The sequence below is a fragment of the Canis aureus genome, chromosome 24 (assembly GCF_053574225.1).
Source record: "Canis aureus isolate CA01 chromosome 24, VMU_Caureus_v.1.0, whole genome shotgun sequence".
Classification (NCBI taxonomy): Eukaryota; Metazoa; Chordata; class Mammalia; order Carnivora; family Canidae; genus Canis; species Canis aureus.
In genome coordinates, this window is record NC_135634.1 from 11,098,362 (window position 1) to 11,125,243 (window position 26,882).

Below are 26,882 nucleotides of genomic sequence, written 5' to 3' on the forward strand. Positions count from 1 at the left end.
TTCAAAGTCACTCATCCTATCACAGTTATCTATAGTACACAGGTATTCATAATATCCCTCATTTGTCTGTCATGCTATAAATACAGTTTCATGTTTTGCTTTTTAAAATTAGCATTTTGGAATGTTCATCTTCTCAGAAAACTATTCTTTAAAAATACAATTATCAAGCTTTGTTTTCATAGAAAATATATATAAAATGTTTAGCATAGTGTCTGACACATTAATAAACATCCAAAAACTATAAGTTCCCTTAGGGTTGGAAAGGTCCTACAGGATATCTTGAGTCTGATTCAGTATTCTACCCAGTATATCAAAGAAGTAGTTTTGATCTGGCACTCTGCAAACATGATTGTCAGGAAGCAAGCGTATTTCTTCATAAGCTAGCCTGTTTGTTTTCCTATAATTGCCTCCCATTGGTCCCAGGAATGCTCTGAGAACTACCAAGATTTAGTCCATATAGTAATGTCTCAAAGTGACAGACGTTCGACTCAGTATGAAAGTAGCTCTAATGTCTGCTTTCCCATTTTTGCATCTCTGTTTCCCTATCTTTTAGCTTTTATTTTACTTATAAACATAATTTAAAAAAATCAGAATAAGGTCAGTTAACCTACAGTCTGCCCTATTCCACCACAGATCTTTTCTTTTATAGGTTTTAATCATAGCTTAAAATTTAATATTCTGCTTGATCCCAGTTCTGGTAAGTTGTATTCTTCTGTTCTACTCTTCTTCCTTTGTAGAAGACATATTTTTTAAAAATCGTAATTAACTTTTACTTTAAAAGATCTAAAGTGCTTAATGTCTATAGCTGTTTATTAGTTTTTACTTTGAAGGATTTAATTGAAACATGCCAAAATTCAGTTTTTAATACAAATTTTGCAGTTCTAGCACTTTTCCTTTTTAGTACCAGATGAATCTGAAACAGTTCTAGCCTTTTAATTCATGGAAAGTTAAAAAATATATATATTTAGCTCTTTTTCACCCTATATGAGAGTAACTCATAATAAGGAATAAGCTAATCACTGGATTTTTATGTTCAGATTTTTAAAATCGTGCCACCTAAACATACACAGTGCAACCATCCATTTCAGGCTGCATTTGGTCACAGGTGAGGTTGATTTCTGACTGCTCATCTGTTGTAATTTCTAACACATGTTAATTACCCAGATAGCTAAATGCCAGTTAACTATAGTCATAAGCTAAAGCAAAAAACTAAAAAGAAACTTAGTATTATAATACCAAAAATATAATCTTTTTATGGTAGTGGTTCTTTGGTGACAGCCTAGAGATTGGTGTGTGAGCCTTTTCCCTCACCTCTCAGTGTGCTTATTGAAAGAACATCATTTATTTGAATGACTAGTGTCTGTAGAGCACTGTTACTTCAGTAATTTGACACACTGGCATGTACTAACATACCAGAAGATTGGCTTGACTTTTTCTGTCCATATCTTCGCATATTTTATAAATTTTTATGGCTGAATAATGTTCCATTCAGTTGGTCTGCCATATTTTTCTTTCATCTTTTTTTTTTTTTTTGATTTATTAAACCTACACTTTCCTTTTCATTATTAGGGTTTTAAGAAGTAAAGATTTTTATATATCATAGTTTTGTTTCTTCTGCTTCTTCTGTTTTCTAATACCTGATATCAAATGAATTTATAGGATTAGAATTGATCATTAAAAGAGAACTATTTTATAGATTATGATATTAATCACCAAGTGACTTTCCAAAAGGGTTTACATTGTCTGAGCTCCTTTCTATCCTGAAATCTACCCAAACATTGGCCATCAAAGCTCATTCACTCATTTATCTAGGGTCAGAAGCAGAAATAAGCTGAAATTTAAACCTCTCCTCAATTCATTCAGTGAGGGTCAGAAGGGGAAATAAGCTGTAATTTAAACCTGTTAGTCATATTACTTTTTTGGTATCTCTTATATATATAATAGAGGAAAATGTCAAAATTAGTATTTCAGAAGACATTTTAAAATTGTGAAATTCAATGATTTATCTGTTTGAATTGACTATAGGGTATTTGGAGAAGTAAAGCCCTCATATGATCATAAATATAAACATGACAAGGAATGAGTAGTCATTCAGCAACTGGAATTTGAAATAAACCCTTTAAACATTTGGATATTAGTATAGTCATTCCATCCCTTTCCCCCTCATCCCAGTATCATTTTAGGAAATTTTATCCTCAGTCCATTTATTCTGCCATTGTATAAAATACTTTCAGTCCTTTGGACTTTTTCTTTCAGTATCCATAGTTGTGGCAAACCTTGCCCATTAAGATTTGGGCTTATTTTAAAAGCAAGCAAAGTCATGCAAAACAAAGTCTGAACTAAAATGAGCATTAACTGTCTAATACTTCTCTAGGCTTAAACGAAAAAGCCAAACATGATAGGTAAAATAATAGGGCAAAATTTGTATATGTATATGATATGGAAAGAAGGTGATAAAGAACAAAAGAGAAAAAAAGTAGTCCTTAACAGGGTCTGAAAATACTTCCAAAATGTAAATTTTGATTCCCCCCCCCCCATGGTAAAAATTGTGGATATTCAATTAAAAGGACTACTTGACACTCACTCATCTGCATGTAAAAAGTTTTATTTATTTATTTTGTTACGGACTTATATTTTTATGGTCTTTTTATATGGAAGCAAAGAATATAAAATACAGTAATGTAATTTATTGAGTTTAAATACCATTAAAACATTTTTACTTAACCATAGAATATCTTCAGTTAGTATTTTTTTTTTTCAGGTACTCTTATTTCAAATTATTTGAAATATCCTTTTTTTGCTATGTAGTTTAAACCATGAAGTCACTCTATTGCTCTGGATTTCTTGAAGTATGTGGTCTTGATGATTCAACAGGTTAGAGTGCTTAGTCAAGTGTTCCTCAACCAAGGTGATATTGCCCCCTGGGAGACATTTGGCAATGTGTGGGGACTTTTTTTATATTGCTGTTATTTCTGGGAAGGCAAGGTGCCAGGGCATCTAGTAGGGAGAGACTAGGCAGTGATACCATATAGCCTCCAATGCCCAAAACAGCCCTTCACAACAAAGAATTGTCCATTCTAAAATGCCAGTCGTGCTGAGGTTAAGAAATCCTGTCTTAGAATATCTTGGGTACAGAGGTAGTCAGAACTGTATTCAGTCTTCTCCTTCACCTTGGCAAGGTGTTTAACCTTAGTTTCCTCATCTGGAAAATAAAAATAATACTGTTTTATGTAATTGTAATTAGTATAATTTCTGACACATGGTAAGCAATCAGTAAATCTTACTATTGTTATTATGAACATCACCAACAGTAATATCAAACATGTCAAAAGTTACTAAAATGGTAAAGTTTGATGAGTAATGAAGATCATACAGTTCAATTTCTTTGCTAATTTCCCACATTTGAAAAGTAATTCATTTATATATTTATTTTCTGTGTAATGGTTGTGCTATAGCATACTTAGTTTTTATTTTCCATGTGTTTTCTTATTATATGTGCCATATTCGGATTTAAATTTATAGAATGACTATAGATGTTTAGAGGACCTTGAGTCTCTGGAATAAGGATTGTTAGTAAGCATATGGTCTGCAGCTGCTTCTTTTTAGAGCTACCTCTTTAGTGGTTGCAAGAGAGATTGCATTGGTGATCATGGTAATCATGGTATTTTTCTTTTCCTCCCTAATGGTCCCCTGATGATTTTATTGACGCACATTGGGGAAGATAATCAGCTGGTTCAGTACTTGTATCATGCCTTCATTAAGGATATTTAATAGTGCTACCACAAATACCCACTCTGAAAAACTATCTAATGGTGAGAGGAAGTAGAAGGGAGTAAAGACACAAAAGGAATAGGAGGTATTGTGATTCTTGCCCTTGAGGAGTTTATAATCTAATTGAGGGGATAGGACTTACTTACATGTTTAATTAATATTCAAAGGATTTATAGGTCTAAATGTATGTCAGACTTCACATATAAGGTGGGAAATAACTGAGAAAGCTTAGAAAAAGGATAAATCGAGGACTGCCATTTTATTTGATTGAAGCTAATTATTTCATTCATATAAATATGAGACTCAGCACTGTAAGGTCTTAGAATTTACAGCAAATGTTCATATTTATTTGATGTTGGCAGTAGCCATAAAAGGTAAAGTAACAGTTCAGGTGCCTCCCTAATGCATATGGGTAATGTATGTAATGTGAGTTAAATTGCAGATTTGAACATGTATTGGGGAATGTCTGTGTGGAATTAGAAGAGTAATAGTTTGTCTCCAGCATTGCCCTGGCCAGTGGACATAAATGTGTTAGGAGATCTTAAAGAAGATTAGCAATGTTCACCAAATAAGTATTTTTTTTTAAGATTTTTTATTTATTTGAGAGAGGGAGAGCTTGCGAGCGTGCATGTGCAGTGCATGTGGGTGGAGGGGCAGAAAGAGAATCTCAAACAGACTTCCCCTGAGTGGAAGCCCAATGTGGGGATCAATCCCATAACCCTGAGATCATGGCCTGAGCCGTAACCAAGAGTTAGACACTTAACCAACTGAGCCACCCAGGTGCCACCCCCAGATAACCATAGGGTGTTGATGAAAACACCCTATGAGGATATTACACTCCTTTAATTCTAAAATTCTGTCTGTACTCCTCAACCATATTTTACTTACCAGCTAAGCCTATTTTCCTGACTGTGAGCGTTATGTCTCTTTCAGAAGGTAGCAAAGCATCTAGCACATACTTTCCCCCCCCTTTCCCTTTTTTTGACCTGAAGAAATACACAGTTTTAATGGGGAGACAAAAACAGAGACAAGCAACCAACAGAATACAGGTGCTAAAATATGAGGAATAAGATAAATACAGTAAGCTTTTTTTTTAGGAGCCTATTTGATAATGTGTCTTTATAAGTTATATCTACCAAGTAATTTGTAAATAATTAATGTATAAATACACTAACTGCCTATTCCATGGCCTTATTTTTATTTATTTTTTAAGTGTACTTTTTAAAGATTTTTTATTTTTATTATTTATTCATGAGAGACAGAGAGAGAGAGACAGAGGCAGAGACACAGACAGAGGGAGAAACAGGCTCCATGCAGGAAGCCCGACGCAGGACTCGATCCCAGGACCCCAGGATCACACCCTGGACTGAAGGTGGCACTAAACCGCTGAGCCACCCGGGCTGCCCTTCCATGGCCTTAAAATTGAGATGTCAGTGGTTAAAGAAAAGAGACACTTAACAAACTATATTCTTCCTACCCTTAAGGTTTTTCTCATAAAGTCTTTTTTTTTTTTTAATATTTATTTGTTTATTTGAAAGAGAGGGCATACACAGTGAGGTGGTTCTGCCACAGAACCTACCTCCAGGGGCTCCAAAAGTAACTCAGATCTTTAGCCTTTTAGCACATGCCTTAATTTTTATCATCTGTTTATTTCAATTATGCCAGCTCTAGTGTGCCTCTTCCTTTGCAATAGATCTTTAAAGCTTTGTCTTTTTTTTAAAAAAAGATTTTATTTACTTGTCAGAACAAGTGATGAGGAGGGACAGAGAGAGAGAGAGGGAAGCCGACTCCTTGCAGAGCAGGAAGCTGGAGGCGGGGCTTGATCCCAGGACCCAGAGATCTTGACTTGACCAGAAGGCAAATGCTCAACCAAGGGAGCCACACAGGCACCCCTAAGCTTTATCTTCTGTTTTGTTTTCTGTGGTTTTTTTTCTGTCTTAAGAATTGAACAGCAGAGAGGAGTCTACTTCTCCCTCTTCCTCTTCCTCAGTTTGTGTGCTCACTTGTGCTCTCTCTCAAATAAAATCTTAAAAAAAAAAAAAACTAAATTATTTTTGATGTCATTGAAAATAAAGCCTAAAAAAAATTACAAAACATCTATCACTACTACTACACTTTAAAAAAATGGTTCTCAGTATTAGTTTTATAGCTAATTGGAAGCTTTTACTTGGTAGAAAGTTTGGAGTTTTAGTTGAACTTGTGCTTGACCCAATTATGTGGCGTGGAGCAATACTGGATAAATTACAGTTGACCCTTGAACAACACAGGCTTGAACTGCATGAGTCCACTTATATGCAGATTTTTGAAAAATAAATATATTAAGGGATGCCTAGGGGTCTTAAGGTTAAGCCTCTGCCTTCTGCTCAAGTCATGATCTCAAGGTCCTGGGAAGAAGCCCTGAGTCAGGCGCTCTGCTCAGCAGGGAGTCTGCTTCTCCTTCCCCCTCTACTACCCTTTCCCCTGCTCACATGCTTGTTTGCTCTCTCTTACTCTTAAATAAATAAATAAATAAAATCATCAAAAAAAGTAATTTGGAAAACTTTTTGGAGACAATTGTGACTTTTTTTGACAATTTGAAAAAACTCTCAGATGAGCAATCAAAAGAAAAAGAGATATGCCATAAATGCATAGAATATACATATGTATGTGTGTGTGTGTGTGTGTGTGTGTATATATATATATATATATAGTTACTATGTTTTATCACCTACTGCTATAAAATATACACAAATCAATTACAAAAAGTTAAAATTTATCAAAACTTAATGCACATAAACACAGACCATACCTGGTGCCATTCAAGGTTGAAAGAAAGATAAACAAACATAAAAATGCAGTATTAAATCTTAACTGCATAGATTTAACTATAGTATATACTGTGCTACTGTAATAATCTTGTAGCCATCTCCTGTTTCACATTATCTTTCCATTTTTGATAGCTAGTGTTAGTAATAGATATAACATCTACAATGTTTTGTATCATATAAGACATTAATGATGTAGGTACTGACAGATGATTGATGTTGTAAATAGATGACATAAACTTGCAGTATTGACAAATATAATACAGTGCTAGAAGTCTATTTTCTCTTATGATTTCCTTAACATTTTCTCTACTTTATTGTAAGAATACAATAATACATATAACCTACAAAATATGTGTTAATTAACTGTTCATGTTATTGGTAAGGCTCCTGGTCAACAGCAGACTATTAATAAAGTTTTGGGGGAGTCAAAAGTTATATGTGGATTTCTTACTGTGTTAGGGTGAGGGGTTTGGTGTCCCTAACCCCTCCGCATTGTTCCAGAATCAACAGTATTTACTTAAAAGAAGTGTAATTTCAAAAATAATTGCCAGTATAATTCCCAAGGAATTACATACTATTTTTAGTATAAAAATAAATTTGGTTACTCTGAAGTCAAGTCACAAGTCAAGGGAGAAAGAGGCATTGTCCCTAATTTGAGGATTCATATAGTGTGATCTGTCATGTGTCCACTGTTCCACTTGGAGGGAAATTTCCCACTGACCTGTCTGTTAACTTACACCTGGGTTGAGAACAAGATTTTTATTTCGCCCTCCTGTCCCCACACACGGTGGCCCAGGTATCCAGGATTGTTGATTTCAATTGTCCACGAGTTATAAAGTAAACAAATAGTCCACACTACATTCCTGGCCTTTGAATCTGCTATTTCTTTTCCCTCTGTTTTGGGAACTCTGTCTCTTCATTTCTTTCTCTCTAGTTTGAATCATCACCGAGTTTTCTCTTCATCTTGCAGCCCTTCACCCCTGCCCCAGTCTTCTTGTCTTCATTGAAAAACTAGTCCAAAACCATCCCATATGCATAGTAATAAATCCTCCTGATTTGAACCTATGTTAGTAATTTCTTTGAATCTTTGTTTTTTGGGGTAAGGGGATGGTGCTGCCAAGATTGGTATTACCAGGAGCAGTCAGTGGAGGAGGGAAATTTACAGAAAATGAACAGACAAAAATATCAAGGTATAACCCTGCCTCCAGTAAGTATAACATATAAGACACTAAGACCTGGAATCAAAAGTTGATTCAATATATTTATAATAGAGTGATTTATAGAAGTCATGGCAATATTTGCTCTTATTGTTAACTTCCTAACAGATTTTTTGTTTGTTTGTTTTGAATGCCAGAACAAGTCAGATTTGTTTATTTAGGAAACATGTTTTGGAGATGAATAGGACAGTCCAAAAGCTTAAGCTTACCCAGAGGCTTTGACCATATAATAATCCTGAAGTAAATTCTGTATATATGTATGTGAACAATTCAGTAAGTAACAATGAGTAAAGTGATAAAAGCATTCAACTTCAGAAGATCCTGAAATACCAGATGAATCATTTGAAGTAAAACCATGATATACTGAAAAAATTTGAATGCTTTGCAGATTAAACTAACTAAAACTTTAATAGTTATAGGCAATTTAACATAGTGGCTAAAAGCAGGGTTAGATTGATACCCAGTTCTGATATTTCAAAGCTGTTGGACCTTGGGCAGGTTCTTCAGTCTCTGCGTCAGTTTCTTCCTCCTGTAAATATGAGCATAATGAGGGTAACTTTCCTATAGGATTGCTATAAAGAGTAAATGAGTTGATATATGTAAGACACTTAAATGAGGAGCTTGCACATAGAAAGTTATATGTGTTTGTGATTATTAATAGTATTACTACTTTTCATGACATATTAGGTATATTTTAGTCATATCAATTAGACTCTTAGGAATTCTCTGAGAAACTGACAAGCCATTTATGGATTTTTTTTTTCTATAGAAATGTAATCCAGGTTACAAACAGTGGATTTACAAATGAACTTTGGGACATAAAAGTTTATAAATTAAAACTGGTTAGAATCCAAATTATTTAGTATTTGCTAAATTAAAGCCATTAATAGTGGTTGCTTCCTGAAGGCGTGAGGTCCTATATATAAATGCTTATATACCTATAAGCATATGTGATCAAAATCACTAACTCCATTCATGAGTGAATAGCCTGAATAATTGAATGTGAAATGAATGTTTGCAGTGAGAGTTTAAAGAGTGCCAAGATAAAACTATTTTGGCTTCAATAGATAAGAACCCTAACAGTAACTTTGAGTAGAATTCTACCTTTGTTATTTTATAGGCCTGATGCATTTAGTTCCTCCCCAAAACTGCTGTCAGAAAACATAATCAAATGCATAGCCAATTTCATGATCTTAGAAGCACATACTAAAGTATACCTGCTAATTTCTCTTGCTTTTGTAGATCTTGAATATTTAAGGGTTCACATAGTAGGCTGATGATAAGTGCCCAATAAATATTTGCATGGATGAGTTATACACAGCATGGGAGAAGGGGGCAGGGAATACTCAGGAAGACCAGTTAGTAGATAACTAGTGATAATAATCTAAACTAGGATGTTGACAAAGGGATGGGGGTGAGGAGTGGGAAAAGAATAGATGCAGTAAACATTGCAGAAGTAAGGAAAATTAATAAAACCTGGTAACTGAGTAGCTATGGAAAAAAATAATTGTGTTTTTTTAAAAGATTTTATTTATTTATTCATGAGAGACAGAGAGAGAGAGAGGCAGAGACACAGGCAGTGGGAGAAGCAGGCTCCATGCAGGGAGCCTGACGTGAGACTCAATCCCGGGTCTCCAGGATCAGGCCCTGGGCTGAAGGTGGCGCTAAACCACTGAGCCACCCGGGCTGCCCAGAAAAAAATAATGTGATCAAAATAACATTTAAAATCATATATCCACTAGCAGCCTCCCTTGTTGAGGAATTCACGTTCTTCATATCTTCTTCTAATGTTTAGAATCATTATTTAGTATTCGCTACATTAACCTCTACCTGGGTACTTACTTTTCACCTAACAAACAGAATTAAGCTAGACCAGAAAAGGTCAGCATCCATAAGGGCGTGTGTGTGTGTGTGTGTGTGTGTGTGTGTGTGTACGTACGTATGTGGAATGGGGAGTGGTAGGAGTGATGTTAATAAGGAGTGCCTCTTAGCATTGTTGAATTGCTTCTGCAGAAAACTTGGAAAAAGTAATTTTATTATGTTACCTAAGATAGCAGCTTTTATGCCATAGTCATAATTAATAAAGTTTTGAAGATAAAGTAAAGACAGTACCTTAGGGATTGATAATTATTCAAACATTTGTCATGAATATTCTGAAAATAAAAGAAAATCTAATTTAGGAAATGAAGGTGATAGGAACACTGTCATTAGTTCTTATAATAAGAGGTCCAGAGACTCATTAAATATCTTTCCCTGACTTTTATATCTGTTTTATGGTATTAGTTACTCTGAGTTATTGTTGATATAAGTTAACAGCTCCTGAAATTTCTCACATATTATTGCAGGTGGTGTTTAATAGACATAAATATAGACTATTTCACTGGTTAAAATGGTTTAAAAAACCAAAAACATGTTCAACATGTAATCCAAGTCCAAGGGTTGTCATACTTAACTGCATCATGAAGATTACTATCTTCTGGTTTCATCATAACCTTACACGAATTTTCTTTATCTCTGAATCTAAGTTTCTAAATTTGTAAAAAGTATAATGTATTTTCAGCCCAGTGCCAGAGGTCCTTTACTTCTTGAATTATTTCTCTGGCAACCATACATCCTGCTCTTTTCTTGTCCATGTCTTCAGATAATTATCTAATCTCATAACAATCTTTCCCATGTATGAATATTTCTTCTTTTGCTGTTAGTCATTTACTTTTTCCCAGGAGTTCAACTGACCTTTTCCTAAACTGTTTATGAATGTTTCACTTTTAGTTGTAATTTGTACTTTATTACTTTGCAGTTCTCTATTCCCCCACTTTGGAAACCATCTGCTGTCATTTGTCTTGCTCTCTATATTGTAATACTAAATGTTTTGATGTTGCTGGCTTTATATTCTCTAACAACTTTTTAGGAACAGTTTTTTAATGAAGACTAGCACTTGATGATTGTGTTAATTAACATTCTTAGTATATCCTGCATAGATTTTATGCTGTATTTTACTGATAACTGTATTTAATAATATCTGCTGACGTGGATGCTTTTATCACACTTGCCTGTTTCATTCCCTGCTTGTTATGTAGAGCTCCACTGCTGAATAATTCGTCAGCTTACTCCTAAGTAAACTGATAAATTATTTATGAAAGTTTCAAAATTTAATAAATAATAATTAAAGCACACTTGTATTCAAGTAAGAATCTGTAAGTATTGTGGAGACATTAATTTATAAATGAGAACCTCCATATTAAGAGCACATGAGGTCATGCTTATCTGGGGCACCACTAAGTGACAGTATCACTAGTCACAGGTTGATGCAAATTGTCTGTGCAAGCTGAATAGGACTGCAAAGCACAGGCAGCGTGGAACAATTGTTTTCTTCATGGGCAGACAAAATGTATTCTTCTTACATAGGAGAGCTTGCTATCACTTTTGAATAATGAGTTGACTGACATACTGTAAAGAATAGAATAATTTTTTACATGTCTTTTTCTTTTTTCCCTCTTCAGGGCAACTGTTTTTCATTATCACTGTGGTCTGTTTCAGGGCTTATCTTCCATGATAGTTGTATGTGGAAAATAGTCTGTCATCAGCTAACTATAACAGGAAAAAATACTAAAATATACTTTTTTGGGTAATTATTGGTAGATCTTCGTCCTAGTTATGTTACGTGTACATTAATGAAATATTTTAGGAATGTTGTCTGTAGTCTGGCATATTCTGGCACATTATTCATTCATCTTCCAGCATAGTTCCTACTGTTTTTCAGGCACGGTGAATCATATGAGGTTAACTATATGAGTTAACTTAATATGCATTTTCTTCTTCTTTTGATCTAAAATGAGGATTTAAATGTGAAACAAAAAACAGCCAAAGGCACCTCATCTCCACAACTGTGCTTGTTGATATAAGTTTGCAACTTCTGAAAGAGCTATTAAGAAGTTTTAAGATTTTCCATCCTCAAAGACCATGATTTAATTGGGGAGTTAAGACATATATATAAAATGTATCTTGCTACGATAAATGATATGCTATATGTAGGATGACCTTATAATTTATTAGGTAGATTGACATACTTTTGAGATTAAAAGGGAGTACTGTTCGTCATTATAGTGGTATCACAGATGTAAATCATAATTGTCTCAGGCAGTCATGGACATGACTGCTCCAGCATGGCCCGTGATGGGATAGAAACTCTAAGGGAGGAAGGGGTGGTGGAGGCCCAAGTGGTCACATAGAGCTTCACAGGATGCATTAAAACTGAACGAACAGAATCAGCAATCCATTCTTGTGACTCTTGGCTGAAACAGAAATTTGGGTAGGGAAATAGTAGTAGTTGGATTGGACTGAGTTTGGACTATGAACTTTGTGATCTTAAGTTACTTAACCTTGATGTTCTCACTACAGCATGGTGGTACGTACCTGTCTCCTAGGGTTGTACAACAATTAACTATATACCTCATGCAAAGTACCATATACTTCTTGTAAGTGATCAGTAAATATTAGCTACCTCCAGCACAATGACCAAATTTTAAACTGTTGAAATTGTTTGGCAATGTGCAAGATGGTTTAGTGATTAGAGAGGCAGCAGAGAGAATTTGAAAGAATTTAGTAACCCAGTAAACGAAAAAAAAAGCAGAGTGAATGGTGACACTGAGCCTTCAAGCCTGAGTAACTAGGAGACCAGGAGAATTTAGCAGAAATAAATAAGTCAGGAAGCGGATACCTCTTAATTAGGAAGAAATAAGTTTTAAACAGATCGATTTTGAAGGGACAACAGACTATCCAAAGAGTCAGCTGGCAGTTGGAGAAATGAAATTGGTGCCCTATGAAGAATTAGTTGGGGAATGTTCCATATAGGTGGCAATTGAAGCCTCGGGGGTGTTGAAGAAAGAAAAGATTGATGAGGGAATCTTAGAAGGCCCGTATTTGGAGTACAAGGGGAAAAAGAACAAAGGAGAGGGTCAGAGAAGCAGGAATAGTATTCCCCAAAACAAGTGTTACCAAATATAGATCTGTGGGGGTGGTTAACAGGTAATATGGGAAGAAAAATTGGTTCTATGATTAAATACTGCAATTCTGTTAAAGTTAGATGAATTTGTTCACTGCAAGAATTCTCTGGGCTTTTAATATGTTAACATACATGGCAAATTGCCAAGACAGGAATCTATGAAGCAGTGTTTTGCAGATTCACTTGGTTGCTGAACTGTTTTCACTTTCAGAAAATTCCATGGAGGCATGTGTTTCAGACAACACGTCTGGGGAATTACAGAAACCTGACAAGGAAAGATTTTCAAGAAGGAAGGAAAACTGTGTCAAATTGTTACAGAGACTAAGGAAGATGGAAAATGAGAAGAAGTTATTTGAGGTTTTTTATTAGATGGTTGTAAGTGACCTGCAAGAATATGGTTCAGTACTGTGGCTTCAATAGGCATATTTGTAGGGGTTTAAAGATTAGAGTTCGGGATGAGGAAATGAAGGCAGTGGGTTTGCATCATTCCACATCTCTTACTTCAAATAAAAAGCGACTGATCGGAATAACTTGGTTATTACTAAATATTTATGTATCCCACGTATATTTTTTAATTATACATAATAAAATTGTTATATTTCTAAATAACATGCCCTTTTTGCTTAGTGCTAATCATATGATATTAGAGCTGGAAGGGACTTTTAACAGTCATCCAGGACAGTCCCTCAGAGAACCATTAGTTTCACTTTCATAGGGCAAAGGCACACATTAAAATTATTTTGTTTCCTAGCCACAGCCATGGCATCAAGTCTAAGCCATTTTCCTCATTAAAAAAAAAAAAAAGTTTATGGAAAAATAAGCCTTTTCAATTGTGTGTTTTTAAGATGTCCATCTTAATGGACATTAGTTTTAGTGTAATGTTGAAGACCATCTCTGAGAATATCCTGTCCTTTCATACAGCAGTGATGCAAATATTTAATTCATAGTTATACTGAAAAAAAGAAAGTCACTTTGATATCTTCTAACAATAGGTATAAATAAGTTATTTTAATTACAATAATTTCAGCATTTTTATGATAAAATATCATGCCCATAAGACTGATGGCTGATTTTTTATTACATTCAAATGAGGTTCCACATCAACATATTATGCCTAACAAATTTGAAATTCAGTAAACAGATTTTTTTTTTTAGTGACTTGCCTACATTAACCCTACTGCCTCCTGAGGCAGTTGAATGTTATAGCAAATTCTGAGTACTGATTATATTTTGTTCATCTTTGTATCTTCTACAGCATCTTAGCCTGGTACCCTGTTTACCAGACATTTGTGTGTTCAGTCGTTTGAAGTGTCATCTAAAAGTAGAATAATAGGTCCTCTTCCCCTTAGAGATTCACAAATTCATTTTGGCATATGAAAGATTCTGAGAAGTTTTGCAGTGAAGAAATTTGGAAATTTTTTTGAAAATTTTTTTGGCTTTCGGATTGTAGTAAAATACACATATTTACCATCTTACCCATTTTTATACTTGTATAAAATTAAACACTTTATTATAACAGAATTACCTAGATGAGATTACTCTCCAACTGTTTTATTACCTTTCAATAATTTAAAACATTAGAGGATCAAGATGAATTATTAATGGGAAGTTATTTTTTTAACTAACCATTGTCTTTGTGATCTTAACCCTTTTTGTACAGTTCATTGTACATTCATAATGCACAGCCATCACCATCATCCCATTTCCAGAACTCTTTTCATCTTGCACAACTGAAAATCTGTAATCATTAAACATTAACTCTCCATTTCCCCTCCCTCTAGTTCTTAGCAACACTGTTTGAATTTTTTAACCTGGTATTTCCAAATTTATGGTATGTAAGAACTCTTTTTTTCTCATAACATTGATTTATATTCCCTAGAAGTTCTATCACTCAGAGAAATAGGATTCGTTTTCAGGTAGTGTGTAGTAGATTAGGAGTATTTTGTCTTAAAAGTTGCATGAATCCTAAGAGAAAAGCAAGCCTTCTGGAGTGGCTATTTGAATAAGACATAAGGCCAATATTTAGAAGGATGTAAAGGGAGGTTGGGAGGGTGTTTGAGGAGACACTGAAGTGCTCTAGAACAAACCCTGATCTCAGAAAGGAAACCTGGGCTCTGCTATTTTGCTTCCGCAGCTAACTAGCTAGCTGCCTGCCTGGGGCCTCTTTTTTCCCTTGTCTGTTCCCTGTCTGTGAACTGGATGAATTTTGAAACTCCTTCCAATCTTAAAAGTTGAATGATTGAGGAAAATTGTAAAAGGCATGGGATTTAAAGTAGTACTGAGAATTTAATAATCACATAGGAGAAGTTGGAGGGAAAGAATCTGAGAATTGATAGCCCCAGCAAAAAGGCAAGCACTCACCTCAAGGAGAATCTGATGCAAGGCTCAAATAATGGCCAGCCAACACAAATATAAGATATAAGTATAGACCTCTAGAAGCTTTATCCTAGCTGTGTCCTACCTGGCTTTTTCAGAGTAGCTAGGTGATTAGAGACAAGAGGAAGTACTATATAATAGAATAGTATATATACTAGTACTACTCAAATGAAATACACTATATATAAGGAAAACTTCTGGTGCATAGTTGATATTCAATAAATATTAATTTCCTTCCCCATGATTTCAGGCTTTTAGCCAAAAAAAACCATATACCATCATATTTTTACTAATGGAAGATGAGCAAAGAAAATTGTCATCCTTCTGAAATACATGGACATAATATTATGAATATAGGAAAAGCTACTCTCGGGCAGCCTGGGTGGCTCCGCGGTTTAGCACCACCTTCAGCCCAGGGCCTGATTCTGGAGACCTGGGATCGAGTCCTCTCAGGCTGCCTGTGTGTGTGTGTGTGTGTGTGTGTCTCTCTCTCTCTCTCTCTGTCTCTCATGAATAAATAAATAAAACCTTAAAAAAATAGGAAAAGCTACTCTTTCCCTTCCCCAATGCCCTCTTTATTGCTTTGCCTTTGCCAGTTCCCTTTCTCCTATCTATAATTTAGTATTTTCAGTGCTTGGTTGACAGAGACAGTTGTACTGAACTGTTGTTCTTAATTAAGTGAATCATAAGACCTGAAAGTCTTTCTCAAAACAAAGGTTTCCCTAGATACAGATCCAGTGTCCCAGAGAGACTACTTTGGTTTCATTCAGATATGCTATTTAGTTGATTGTATACGTAGGAAATTAGACTGCTACACTCACATATGAAATCTGGTTAAAGCAGCTGGTTTGTATCCTACAGTCTGGTTTTAAAGTGATCCAGAACCATAATTCAGTTTCAGAACCAACATGTTTTCTAAGTTTACAGGATTTGGAACTTGAAAAATTAATAATTTTAAGAATAATTTGCAAAGTTTCTCAAGAATATATATTCAGTCTTCTCATGGAATTTTAATTTTACCAAAGTCTCCCAAACTTATTTTAAAGTAAGTGTATGTTATAAAGTATTTAAAGAGAGATCATTGTATAGTTAATATAATGTGATCTACTAAACTAATTGTGGTTATGATGATGACAATGGAAGATAATTTGTGATAACAGCTATTTAGGCACTGACTGTGTGCCAGGCACTAAATGCCTTATAAATTTTGAGCTACATTATTTGATTCTGAACTGTACTTATAAGAAACCCACTGGTTTCTTTGTTTCTTCATTGATGAGAGAAAAAAAATCAATCTACATTTTCTAGAAAGCAAATAGGCTAATTTAATATTATTGTTAATTCACTTGTATAACTCAATAGTTTCTTGTTTGTGTTGAGTGATCAAAAACTAATTTAATGAATAAATAGTTGACGGTTCATATAATTTAAAAAACATTAAATGTTGCTTTGGAATATTCTCCAACTACATTTTAAAATGAGTTCAATGTTCTGGAAATTCACATTCCAACTAAAATGAGATGTCATAAAAGTTTTACTTGGAAACTTAAACTGGAGAATTCTCTAGTCTCCCCTTTGCCTGTTGTTCAGGGTAGGTAAGTGTTTTTAACAAATAAAGAATTCCACCAAGTTTTTACCTATAAAGAGTTCATATTTCGTATATTAGAATAAATATTCTGAGTGCTAAAAAGAATATAGAAAAAGATCCCATAGTTTCAACCCATTTAGCAAATATCAATGTCCCTTAGTTTATGACTCCATAATACAAGTAAATTCGTAGACAAGAATTCAGGTGTATTTTCTTAGAAGTTAAAAATCTGTTTCCAAGAATGCCTTATATTAACTTCTTCACAAATAGGACTGCTGCTTCATTCCATTGGGGAATAGGAATGCCTTCTTGGCTTCTCAAATTCTATTTTGAAATTCTTTTCTACTATTTCTTCAAAAATTTAGTCTTATTATTTCATCCAGGAGGATGAGGCTCAATAGGATTTATTTATGCCATCCCATCTCAAATATGTGTAAGCCAGAGTGTGTATGGATTGGAGTGGGGGGAGTGTGGGACACCAACCCATCCATGCACAAGAAACAACCTGTGTAAAGGCTTTAAGGCAAGTAAGAACTTGACAGTTTTGAGGAACTGAGAAAAGATACCTGTGGTTGGACGATAGTGAGGGAAAGAGTGGTTGAGATGATGATGATGTGATGGTAATACAGAGACCATGGTAAGGAATTTGCTGGGACCACCTGGTTCACTTGACCCAAGTGGTAAACATCAAACATTGTTATTAGCACACCCAGGTTCATATCTCAGCTTATCTACGTATTAAAGTCTCTGAATTCATTCGTACAACTCTAAAATGGGAGTAATAATACCTGCTTCCGAAATGAGCTAGGACAGTAGTAACTAGGGGCAATTTTGGAGATACAGGTAAAGGCACACAGTAAATGGCAAGTGTTAGCATTTCTCCTTCTTTATTCACTGTGCCATATAGACCCTACTCTGGAATATCATACTCACAGATTCTCCTTTCTGTTGTTTTAAAAATTCATTCAGCTAATATTTATGAGCATGTAAAATTTTGTATCCTAGCTACCCCTCCCCCATAATTATGGTTTTATGTCTCTCTCATAGCTTCAAGGTTACAAAATCGTCAATGGATTTCATATTAAATCTTTTGTAATCCAGGCACCAAGCATAGTGTCTTTTTTCAGAAAATGTTTGAATAAATGAACAACTAAAAGAAAGTTTATGAAATGTATGACTACCATATTTTAGCACTGCAGATGTTTGAATAATTTGTTTTAAATCAGTCCTGTCTAAAAAAATGAGCACATTTCTCCATTCCATTTTTCTGTAATGTTTAGTAGAAATGCAAAATAGCCATTTACAAATCCATAACTCTAGGAAAAAGAAAGCAGCTTATCTATTTTAAAATTCATGCATTGTTTTAAAATAAGTCACTGATAGGCTTATGTCCTTTTCTCTAGATCAAGTAGCTATATTAATACAATATTTTTTAAAAAGCATTATTAATTTTCAAATGCAAATAAGAATAAATGGAGACAGACATACAATACCGTATACATTTTTACCAAGTTGAGTGCTTGCTTTTTAAAAAATCTTATTTGGAGATTTTAATAGATTCACATGCTCTTATTGTAAGAAATAGTACAGAGAAATCCCATATACCCTTCACCTAGGTTTCCCTAATGGAAACATCTTACAGAACTGTAGTATAGTATCACAGCAGGAAATAAGACTCTGGTAAAATCTGCAGACTTTATTCAGATTTCTGCAGTCTTACATGCACTTGTTCGTGTGTGTATGCATTTAATTCTATGCAGTTTTATCACATCTGCAGATTCATGTGACCACTCACCACAGTAAGATACAGAACAGTTCATCACAAGCATCCTTTCTGCTCCCCCCCCCCTTTTTTTTAAGATTTTATTTATTTATTCATGAGAGACACAGAAAGAGGCAAAGACACAGGCAGAGGGAAAAGCAGGCTCCATACAGGGAGCCCGACGTGGGACTGGATCCCTGGTCTCCTGGGCTGAAGGCGGCGCTAAACCGCTGAGCCACCCAGGCTGCCCTTGTGCTTCCCTTTTATAGATAAGCCACCCTTCCCCCTTCACCTCTGCCTAAAACCTGGCTACCACTAATCCATTCTCCATTCCATAGTTTTGTCATTTCAAGTATACTGAATATTTGGAGTTGTACAGCATGTAATCTTTTGGGGTTGGCTTTATTTATTTAGCAAAATCCCTTTGAGATAAATTGAAAGCTTTTAAAAAGTGATTTGCAAAGAAAGTCTAACATCTTTGCACTGGCCACTTTGCTTGCCCTTTAGCAAAAAAGGCAGGAATGAGCACTACAAGGGGCAAAGGTGAAGTAGAGTGTGAATGTGAAGTAGAGTACCCCAGTACTCTTTTTATTCTTAATGAGACTCACAGGAGAAGTCAGGAATTCCTTTTCTGATTAACCTGTTGATCTCTTGTTAGAAAGCAGTCATATTTTTTTTTTAAAGGACATGGTCCATTTCCATACTTGTCTGTTTTATTTTCATAGACTATTCCAATTAATTCTGTCTTTCGGGACACCTGGGTGGCTCAGTGGTTGAGTACCTGCCTTCAGGCCAGGTTCTGATCCTCCAGTCCTGGGATCGAGTCCCACATCGGGCTCCCTGCATGGAGCCTGCCTCTCTCTCCGCCTGTGTCTCTGCCTCTCTCTCTCTCTCTCTCTCTCTCTCTGTCTCTCATAAAAAATTAAATAAAATCTTTAAAAAAAAATTCTGTCTTCCATTCTCGTGTTTACTTCTAAGTTTATCGTAACCAATTGAAAACAAATTGTGTCTGAATTAAGTTCTAGATGAGATTTCTCTAAATTGTTATACTCTGACAAGTAGAAATGTCAATTTGACTAAAAACTTTTTTAACTTGAAATGACGTGCATGGAAGAGTTCTTGTCATTTCCATTGGCCTTACAGGAAATGATTATGGTAGCTACCTCAGTTAAAGTCTTACTTGGATTTGTTTTGCCTCAAAAGTGACTATGAAATGTCTCATAATCTGAACACCATACCTTATGAATTTTATTACATAATAGGAGCTCCATCTCATCTTAGTCATTTGGAGTCCTGATTAACAGTTTTATTTTTAGACAAGTATGTGCATGTAGTATATCACATTTTAAGCTATAAAGAGTTGTTTTTAATCCATTGTCAATATGTGAAGAATCCCAGTACCCCACAAGCAAAAGTTCTTTTAAGATACTTTATAGATTGACTTAGCATGGCTTCAAAGAAGTAAAAAGATCTTTCATTTATAAATATTTAAATAAATGGAACATAATCTTTTAAAGGGAAACTAGCTCACATTTATAGGAATCACCATATATATTTACTGAGAGGCACTATAATATTATTTATCTGAATAAGCTTGAGAAATTTCTTAATATGATATAGGAGTAATTAACTACTGGCCAGCCTGTGTATGCAGATGTTTATCTGGGTGATTGCTTTCAAGATTTTTTCTAAGGAAAGCAAGGAAATTTAGTGTTTTCCTCCTTTGGTGTTACAACCCTAGGATACACTTGCCTATATACTAAGGCAGATGTATACATCTAGTCTAAGAACAAGGTTGTCACATAGAGATAAACATAGGAACAAGTCCAGACTCATCCAGTAATCTTCCATATCAGTAACCTAATCTTTATTCATGAGAGAGACAGAGAGAGGCAAAGACACACACAGGCAGAGGGAGAAGCAGACGCCCTGCAAGGAGCCTGATGGCAGGACTCGATCCTGCACCCCAGGATCATGCTCTAAGCCGAAGGCAGATGCTCAGCCACTGAACTACTCAGGCATCCCAGTAACCTAATCTTTAGCTTCATTTGAAAATTAGGTTGAATCAGAATTAATTTTACTTTTGAAAATACCTTACTAAATGATAGCATTTATATAAACTGTGGCATTTTACTGACAATCCAGAGCCTGACAAATTAAGCACTAAGATGTTTACATGTTGGAACTATCTACATGTTCATATGACTACCAAAAAATGATTATTATCCATTCCCATTCTTTTTTTTTTTTAAGATTTATTTATTATTTAGAGGGGGGGCAAGGGCAGAAGGAGAGAGAATCACAGGTAGACTCCCCACCCACCCCCTCTGAATATGGAGCCTGATGTGGGGCTCAATCTCACCACCCTGAGATGACCTGACTGAAATTGAGAGACAGATGCTTAACTACCCAGGCGCGCCCCCCATTACCATTTTCCCATTTGATAAAATGCCCAGAATGTGAAAGCCTGGATTTGAATCTTAGTGCTGACCTTTCCAGTCATATTTCCACTTGCATACTGAAACTAAAGAAACTGCAATATTAGTCAGTCAACAAATGTTGAACACCTACCACATGCCAGCCATTGTACCAGGCACTGGAATCAGGCAATGTGTTACTTTACTCAGCAACTTAATTTTGTGGGTTCATTGCTGTTATTTTTAACTGGGGACATAAATTTCCTTGCTGGGGAAGCAGACTTTAACTGTTATTATCAGTTTTAGATCATTGTAACTAAGATTTGATGAATTCTTAGATTTATGTATTTATAGACTTAGAGTTTTCATATTCTCTCTTCCCACCCAGAGGGGTGATTAGGTTCTAGGTAGATTTTGAAATCTTACTTTGCATTTTGTTCTGATTTTGTAGCCCAAAACTGCTTTGAAACTCTACCATGAGTTACAAACTGAAATGTTTTCTGGGACTAGCAGGTATTGTAAGTGTATAAAGCGGCCACTGTGAGTAAGTGGGGTTCAGTAGGGTCTGTGTCAAACTGAAAAGGGTATGACCCCTGTAAACACTCAAAATTTTTTTAACCTGTGTCAAACACAACTTTTTGAAGCCAAAAAGTTCTTAACATTCTGAAAATTTAGATGCACATAAATTCTTTAGACCATTGATACTGAAATACAAAAGTGAAATAGTTTACTGGTGATAGTGATGTGTATTAATTTTAAAATAAGAAATGCTGGGAACTACAGCTTCATGAACCCATTTGGTGTTACATATTTATGGGGTGGGGTGTGTGTATTATTTAGTTTAATATATTGTGGACACCTTTCCATGTCAAATCATATAGATCTATACCTTAAATTGTTTAATAACTATAGATATCCATATTTTTGTCATATTTTTCCGTTTCCATATTGATGGATATTAAGGAAAGTCTGAAGTATGCTTTGGTATGGTCTTTGTAGATTCCAAGGATTGAGTCTTTTTTTTTCCCCTTTTTTAAATTTTTAAATATTATAATTTGAATAAAAGCCCAATAGAAATTAATTTTAAACTTAAAAGATGATTCTGAAAAAAGGAGATTCATATCATTTACACAACTCTTAGGAAGCTTGGATTTAATTATATTTCTTTTTTTTTTTTTAACTTTTATTTATTTATGATAGTCTCACAGAGAGAGAGAGAGAGGCAGAGACACAGGCAGAGGGAGAAGCAGGCTATATGCACCGGGAGCCCGATGTGGGATTCGATCCCGGGTCTCCAGGATCGCGCCCTGGGCCAAAGGCAGGCGCCAAACCGCTGCGCCACCCAGGGATCCCCGGATTTAATTATATTTCTTTCTGGTTAATCAAACACATGTGGCTGAACCATTATGAGAGGAATAATTTCTTAGGCATTAATGACTGAAGGACCCTTATACAATAGTATGTAGCCATTAAAAGATTGCATGTAAGTTCAGAGTATGTAGTATACATTTATCAGTATTCACATATAAAGAGATATATATAAATATTGTTGTATCTCTGAGAACTAAAATCCATATTGTATAGATATTGGGTTCCTTGCTTTAAAAATCATCATTACTTATTTGTTTTAGGAAATAAATAAATGGTGCTTTCTTAAAATTTAATCATTCTTACTATTACTTCAATTTTGTTCAGATAGGACTTTAAAAATTTCTCGATTTTATTACTTATTTACAGTAGTATGATTTCATCAGATCTCTTCCTGTATTAATACGCTCTTTGGTTTAATTTCAAATTTTATTCCAGTCAGAAAGGGCAGCAAGAAATTCTTGAAAGAGCGTTTCACCTGGAATATAGATTTCTTTTATCTTCTAAACTTTTAAAAATATATATTTTATTTATTTATTTGAGAGAGCGAGAAAGCACAAGCAGGGGGAAGGGGTAGAGGGAGAAGCAGACTCTACTGAGCAAGGCCCAATGTGGGACTCAATTCCAGGACTCTGGGATCATGACCTGAGCTAAAGGCAGACACCTAACCAACTAAGCCACCCAGGCACCCTAAAAAGCTTTTTTTTTTTTTTATGGAGATATAATACACATAAAATTAGAATGTAATGTCTAGTCTGGCTTCTGGTTCTATTTCATCTAATATGGGATCCAGTCACATTCCAATGAATGAGGAATTGTTTGTGCATAGCATTTTTCTAGAGGAGATATTTTATAACTATGAGTACATTTTCAAAGTGCTGAGGCAATGGAAGTGGCATTGGCCGTGTTGGTAGTAGATACTAAATCAGTGACCTGGTATCTAAATGGTGCTGTGTTAGGCCATCAATTTATTCCTTGTAGACTTGGCCATCTGAAGATGTTCTGGTATTTTTTTAGAAGATAAAAGTATTGGTAACTGAAGAAGAGAGCTTGGCTAACCTGGGACCAGGCACAATTCAAACTGATACAATGACATTCTCTGTTCTTTATATATAAAGAACCTGGGCTAGTCCCAGGACTCAGCTCTAGACTAGAGCCAACTTTTGGGAAGGTGTTACTTGCTCTCTTAATAGAGGCCCAGAAGTATAGAAAACCCCACTTGTATTTGTGTAACTTATAGGGAAATGAGTGATACGGTTTTTAGAAATAGCATCAAGTTAATTATGGATAGAGAAAAAATTAAAACGTGAACATTTAGAATGTTTTACAAAAGGTATAGGCAAATATATTTACTCAGAAATGTAAATTTATTGGATCTCAAAATTTTTAATTCCATTATTTACCTTAGATTATTCACTGAGGATGAATGTGTGTCTTTTGTCACACATAAGCTCCTCCTCTGCCTTCTCAAAATAAATGATTGTGCATTTGGGATTAACAAAACGACTATTATTGATTCCTCCTTTAACCATTGTAAAATTCTTTATGGTTTCTAGTTAATTTGTTTAGGTTTGAATAATTTTTATAGGATAAAAATTTATATATAATTTATTGTTTCCCTTTGTTTTTCTAAGAAGTAGATTATCAACTAATTTTTTTTCTGTTTAGTGATGTGATCTGCAGCGTCACCATTTTTATTAGATTTTCAATGGAAAATATGTATACTGCAGTGATAGTGATAACCTGTAAAAATATTGTTGGAGTAGTTAAATATAAAAGTATAATGAGTTTCTGTTTTCTTTTGTTTATTTATTAAGGCAAAATGGGCTCCCCATATATATTAAAAAATGGAAATAAAATCATATGCCAAATTCTCTTCTTTAAAAAAAAAGTCTTTACAGAGTTCAAATAAATAAAAACTAGAAAATGGCATTAGTAATAATTTAGAATATGATTGAAATAAAAAGCCTAGGAGTCATTTTTTTACTTTAAAAATTTCAAGATTTATATTAAAAGGATCATTGTCTTCTTTCAGATAAATTTGCGCCTCATCTTGGTAAGCGGAAAAACAAAAGAGTTCCTGTTTTCTCCTAATGATTCTGCTTCTGACATTGCAAAGCATGTGTATGACAATTGGCCAATGGGTGAGTGGTGTTTTTCTCTTGAGAATGAATAATGTTAATTCTTTATACCCTACCTTGTTTCACAGACATTTTGAAAACATTTTAAAGATACAAAAGAAAAACAAATAATTGAGGATATTAGGCTTCAGAGTTAAAGGGGAAGGAACACTGTGTCTGTCTCTAGATTTTATTCTTCAGTTACCTCATTGCAAAATAGGGAAGGAGCCAGTATGCAAAATTTGTTTTTGCCTTAGAACCCTTTTAATGTAAATGAAATTGTTTTTTAAAAGATAAACACAAAGTAGCTAACACATCCAAACACTTTCATATCAGTAAATTTATTTATACCAAAACACGAATTAAAAGGAAAGAACTATTTTTAAGAAATTATAATACATTCTCATTGGTCTATCCCATATATGACCTATTTAAAATTGAGTTTGACACAAAGTTAATTTCTAATTCATGTCAATTTTATGTGTCCTCTGAATTACAAGGGCAAGAAAGTATAAAATCCATTTATGCATTGCATTTTCAAGCCAGTATCCATGACAAAATTTGAGGGAGCAGGGAAGTGATATTCCTTCCTTTCTCTGATTCTTCTCCATGTAATAAGACTTTGTCTTGCCATCCTGAAGTGAGTCTTTATCTTGTGTTTTTCCTTTGAACTTTCCCTAAGTCATCTTGGTCCCATGTATCATAGTAATAATATGAATGTTTCAGCTGATTTAACTTAATTTTACTAGCCAAAGCAATTTGTACTTTTAAAGGACAAGATTCATTTCAACAAAGAACACAGTGTATTCAAAATGAATCCATCAGATCAGTTTCTCAACTTTAAATAATATATGGAACTCTTTAGAGGAAGAAAATTCTTGTAGATTTCCTAGTGCCAACTTAAATTATTTTTATTACAATTTTTTTAAAGATAGAAACATAAAACCCTATTCAGATGCTTTAGCCTTATTAATTCATATACATCCATAAAACTAAAACAGATCTAAAAAGAAAATGGAAATACAACTCTAAAACCAGTAATCAAATTAGCAACATTAATGTGCCAGATGATATATTTTTGCTAAAACTCACTCACTTCTTTCACCATGAATATAGTACTGTTGAGTTTGGCATGCCTGTGCCCCTGCTTGTTGTATGAGGACCCAGTTATCTGCAGATTCACCACAAAACCTTCATTCACACAGTGTACCCAATTGTCATTTAGCCTTCACTTAGCAAGAATGCATTGTTTTTATATTTACTCAACCTCTGTTCTTTTCTTATTAACCTCTTGACAATTAAAGAAGTACTGCTTGGCGCCAGTACAATCATAAACTGCATATGTGGGCAATAAATCCAAGACTGTACTTGATTATAAGTTGATTTTTTGAGTTATCTAGGTAATCTCTTCCAGATTATCATTAAAATATAAAAATGATTTAAAAATTCTCAAGGACTTTCAGACCCTAAGAACATGGCTTTGTTGTTCATGAACTCAGGATTTGTGGACCTGCATTTAAGAAATACTAATTTGGACTAATATTTTCAGATGACTGGATCTTTCTTCCTTTGGTAACCAGGGACTAGTCAATATTTGTTCCTAAATCAGAGAGGGACTAAAGCGAAATGTTGGAGGTAAGAAGGAATTTCAGAAAAGCTGAAGTAGACCAAACTTGGGGCTCTTAGAATATGGAATTTTCCTTGTAGGCAGGCAGTATAGATGACTGTCAGTAGGAAAAACATTTTTAAATACCTAATAGTGATGTTGTACAGAATATGATCTAGAAGATTACTTTTGTGATTTTGGGAGGAGAAGGTAAAGATCGGTTTTGACATTTATAGTATGGTAGAAAAGATTACATACACAAGACATAAAAGGGCAGTTCCTCTCAAAAATTTATTTTTGGGGGCAGCTTTATAACTTCTGGTTAAAAAAATACATACCTCTTAATTCCTTAAAAATCCTGATTAATAGTAAATAAAGGTAGGGCTCAAGTGCAGGTGTATGCCATAAATAGTGTCCCAAATGAATGAACCAGCCATCTATCAGCATTGGAAATTGTATCAATCCCACATTATTTATTTTCACCTGCAAATTTTTGAGCCCAGCCTTTCCTAAGTTTGCCACTTCTACCCAGCAATTTTAGACAATGCAGGGAATAAAAATAAAGTTTTATATTATATAAAATATTTAAATTAAAAATCTAGTTCTACATTTTATCTCATAATAGGTCAGCAAATGTTAATATTTGTTGGTGCTAATAATGAAAGTATAGTAAATACTAAACCAGTAGGAGAAAACATGTACAATATATTTTTGGAAAGAGTTAGTTTTTCTTGGTCTACTCTTAGGCAATTTAGTGGAATATAGTTAATAGGTGGAATAGCTCTTACCAGGTCAGAGGTCCAAAAAAATATACTCTAAATATATGTTACTAGTTGTTGAAATTCCTC

At 34.5% G+C, this 26,882-nt stretch overlaps 1 protein-coding gene across 1 annotated transcript in view; it reads left to right on the plus strand.

The window, feature by feature from the left end:
- Positions 1–26,882, plus strand: part of UBL3 (ubiquitin like 3) — a 69,183-nt gene that overhangs the window by 31,708 nt on the left and 10,593 nt on the right. Inside the window, exon 2 of the mRNA XM_077868227.1 lies at positions 24,344–24,452. Within this exon, the coding sequence (XP_077724353.1) occupies positions 24,344–24,452 (109 nt within the window). The remainder of the gene's footprint in view (positions 1–24,343; positions 24,453–26,882) is intronic.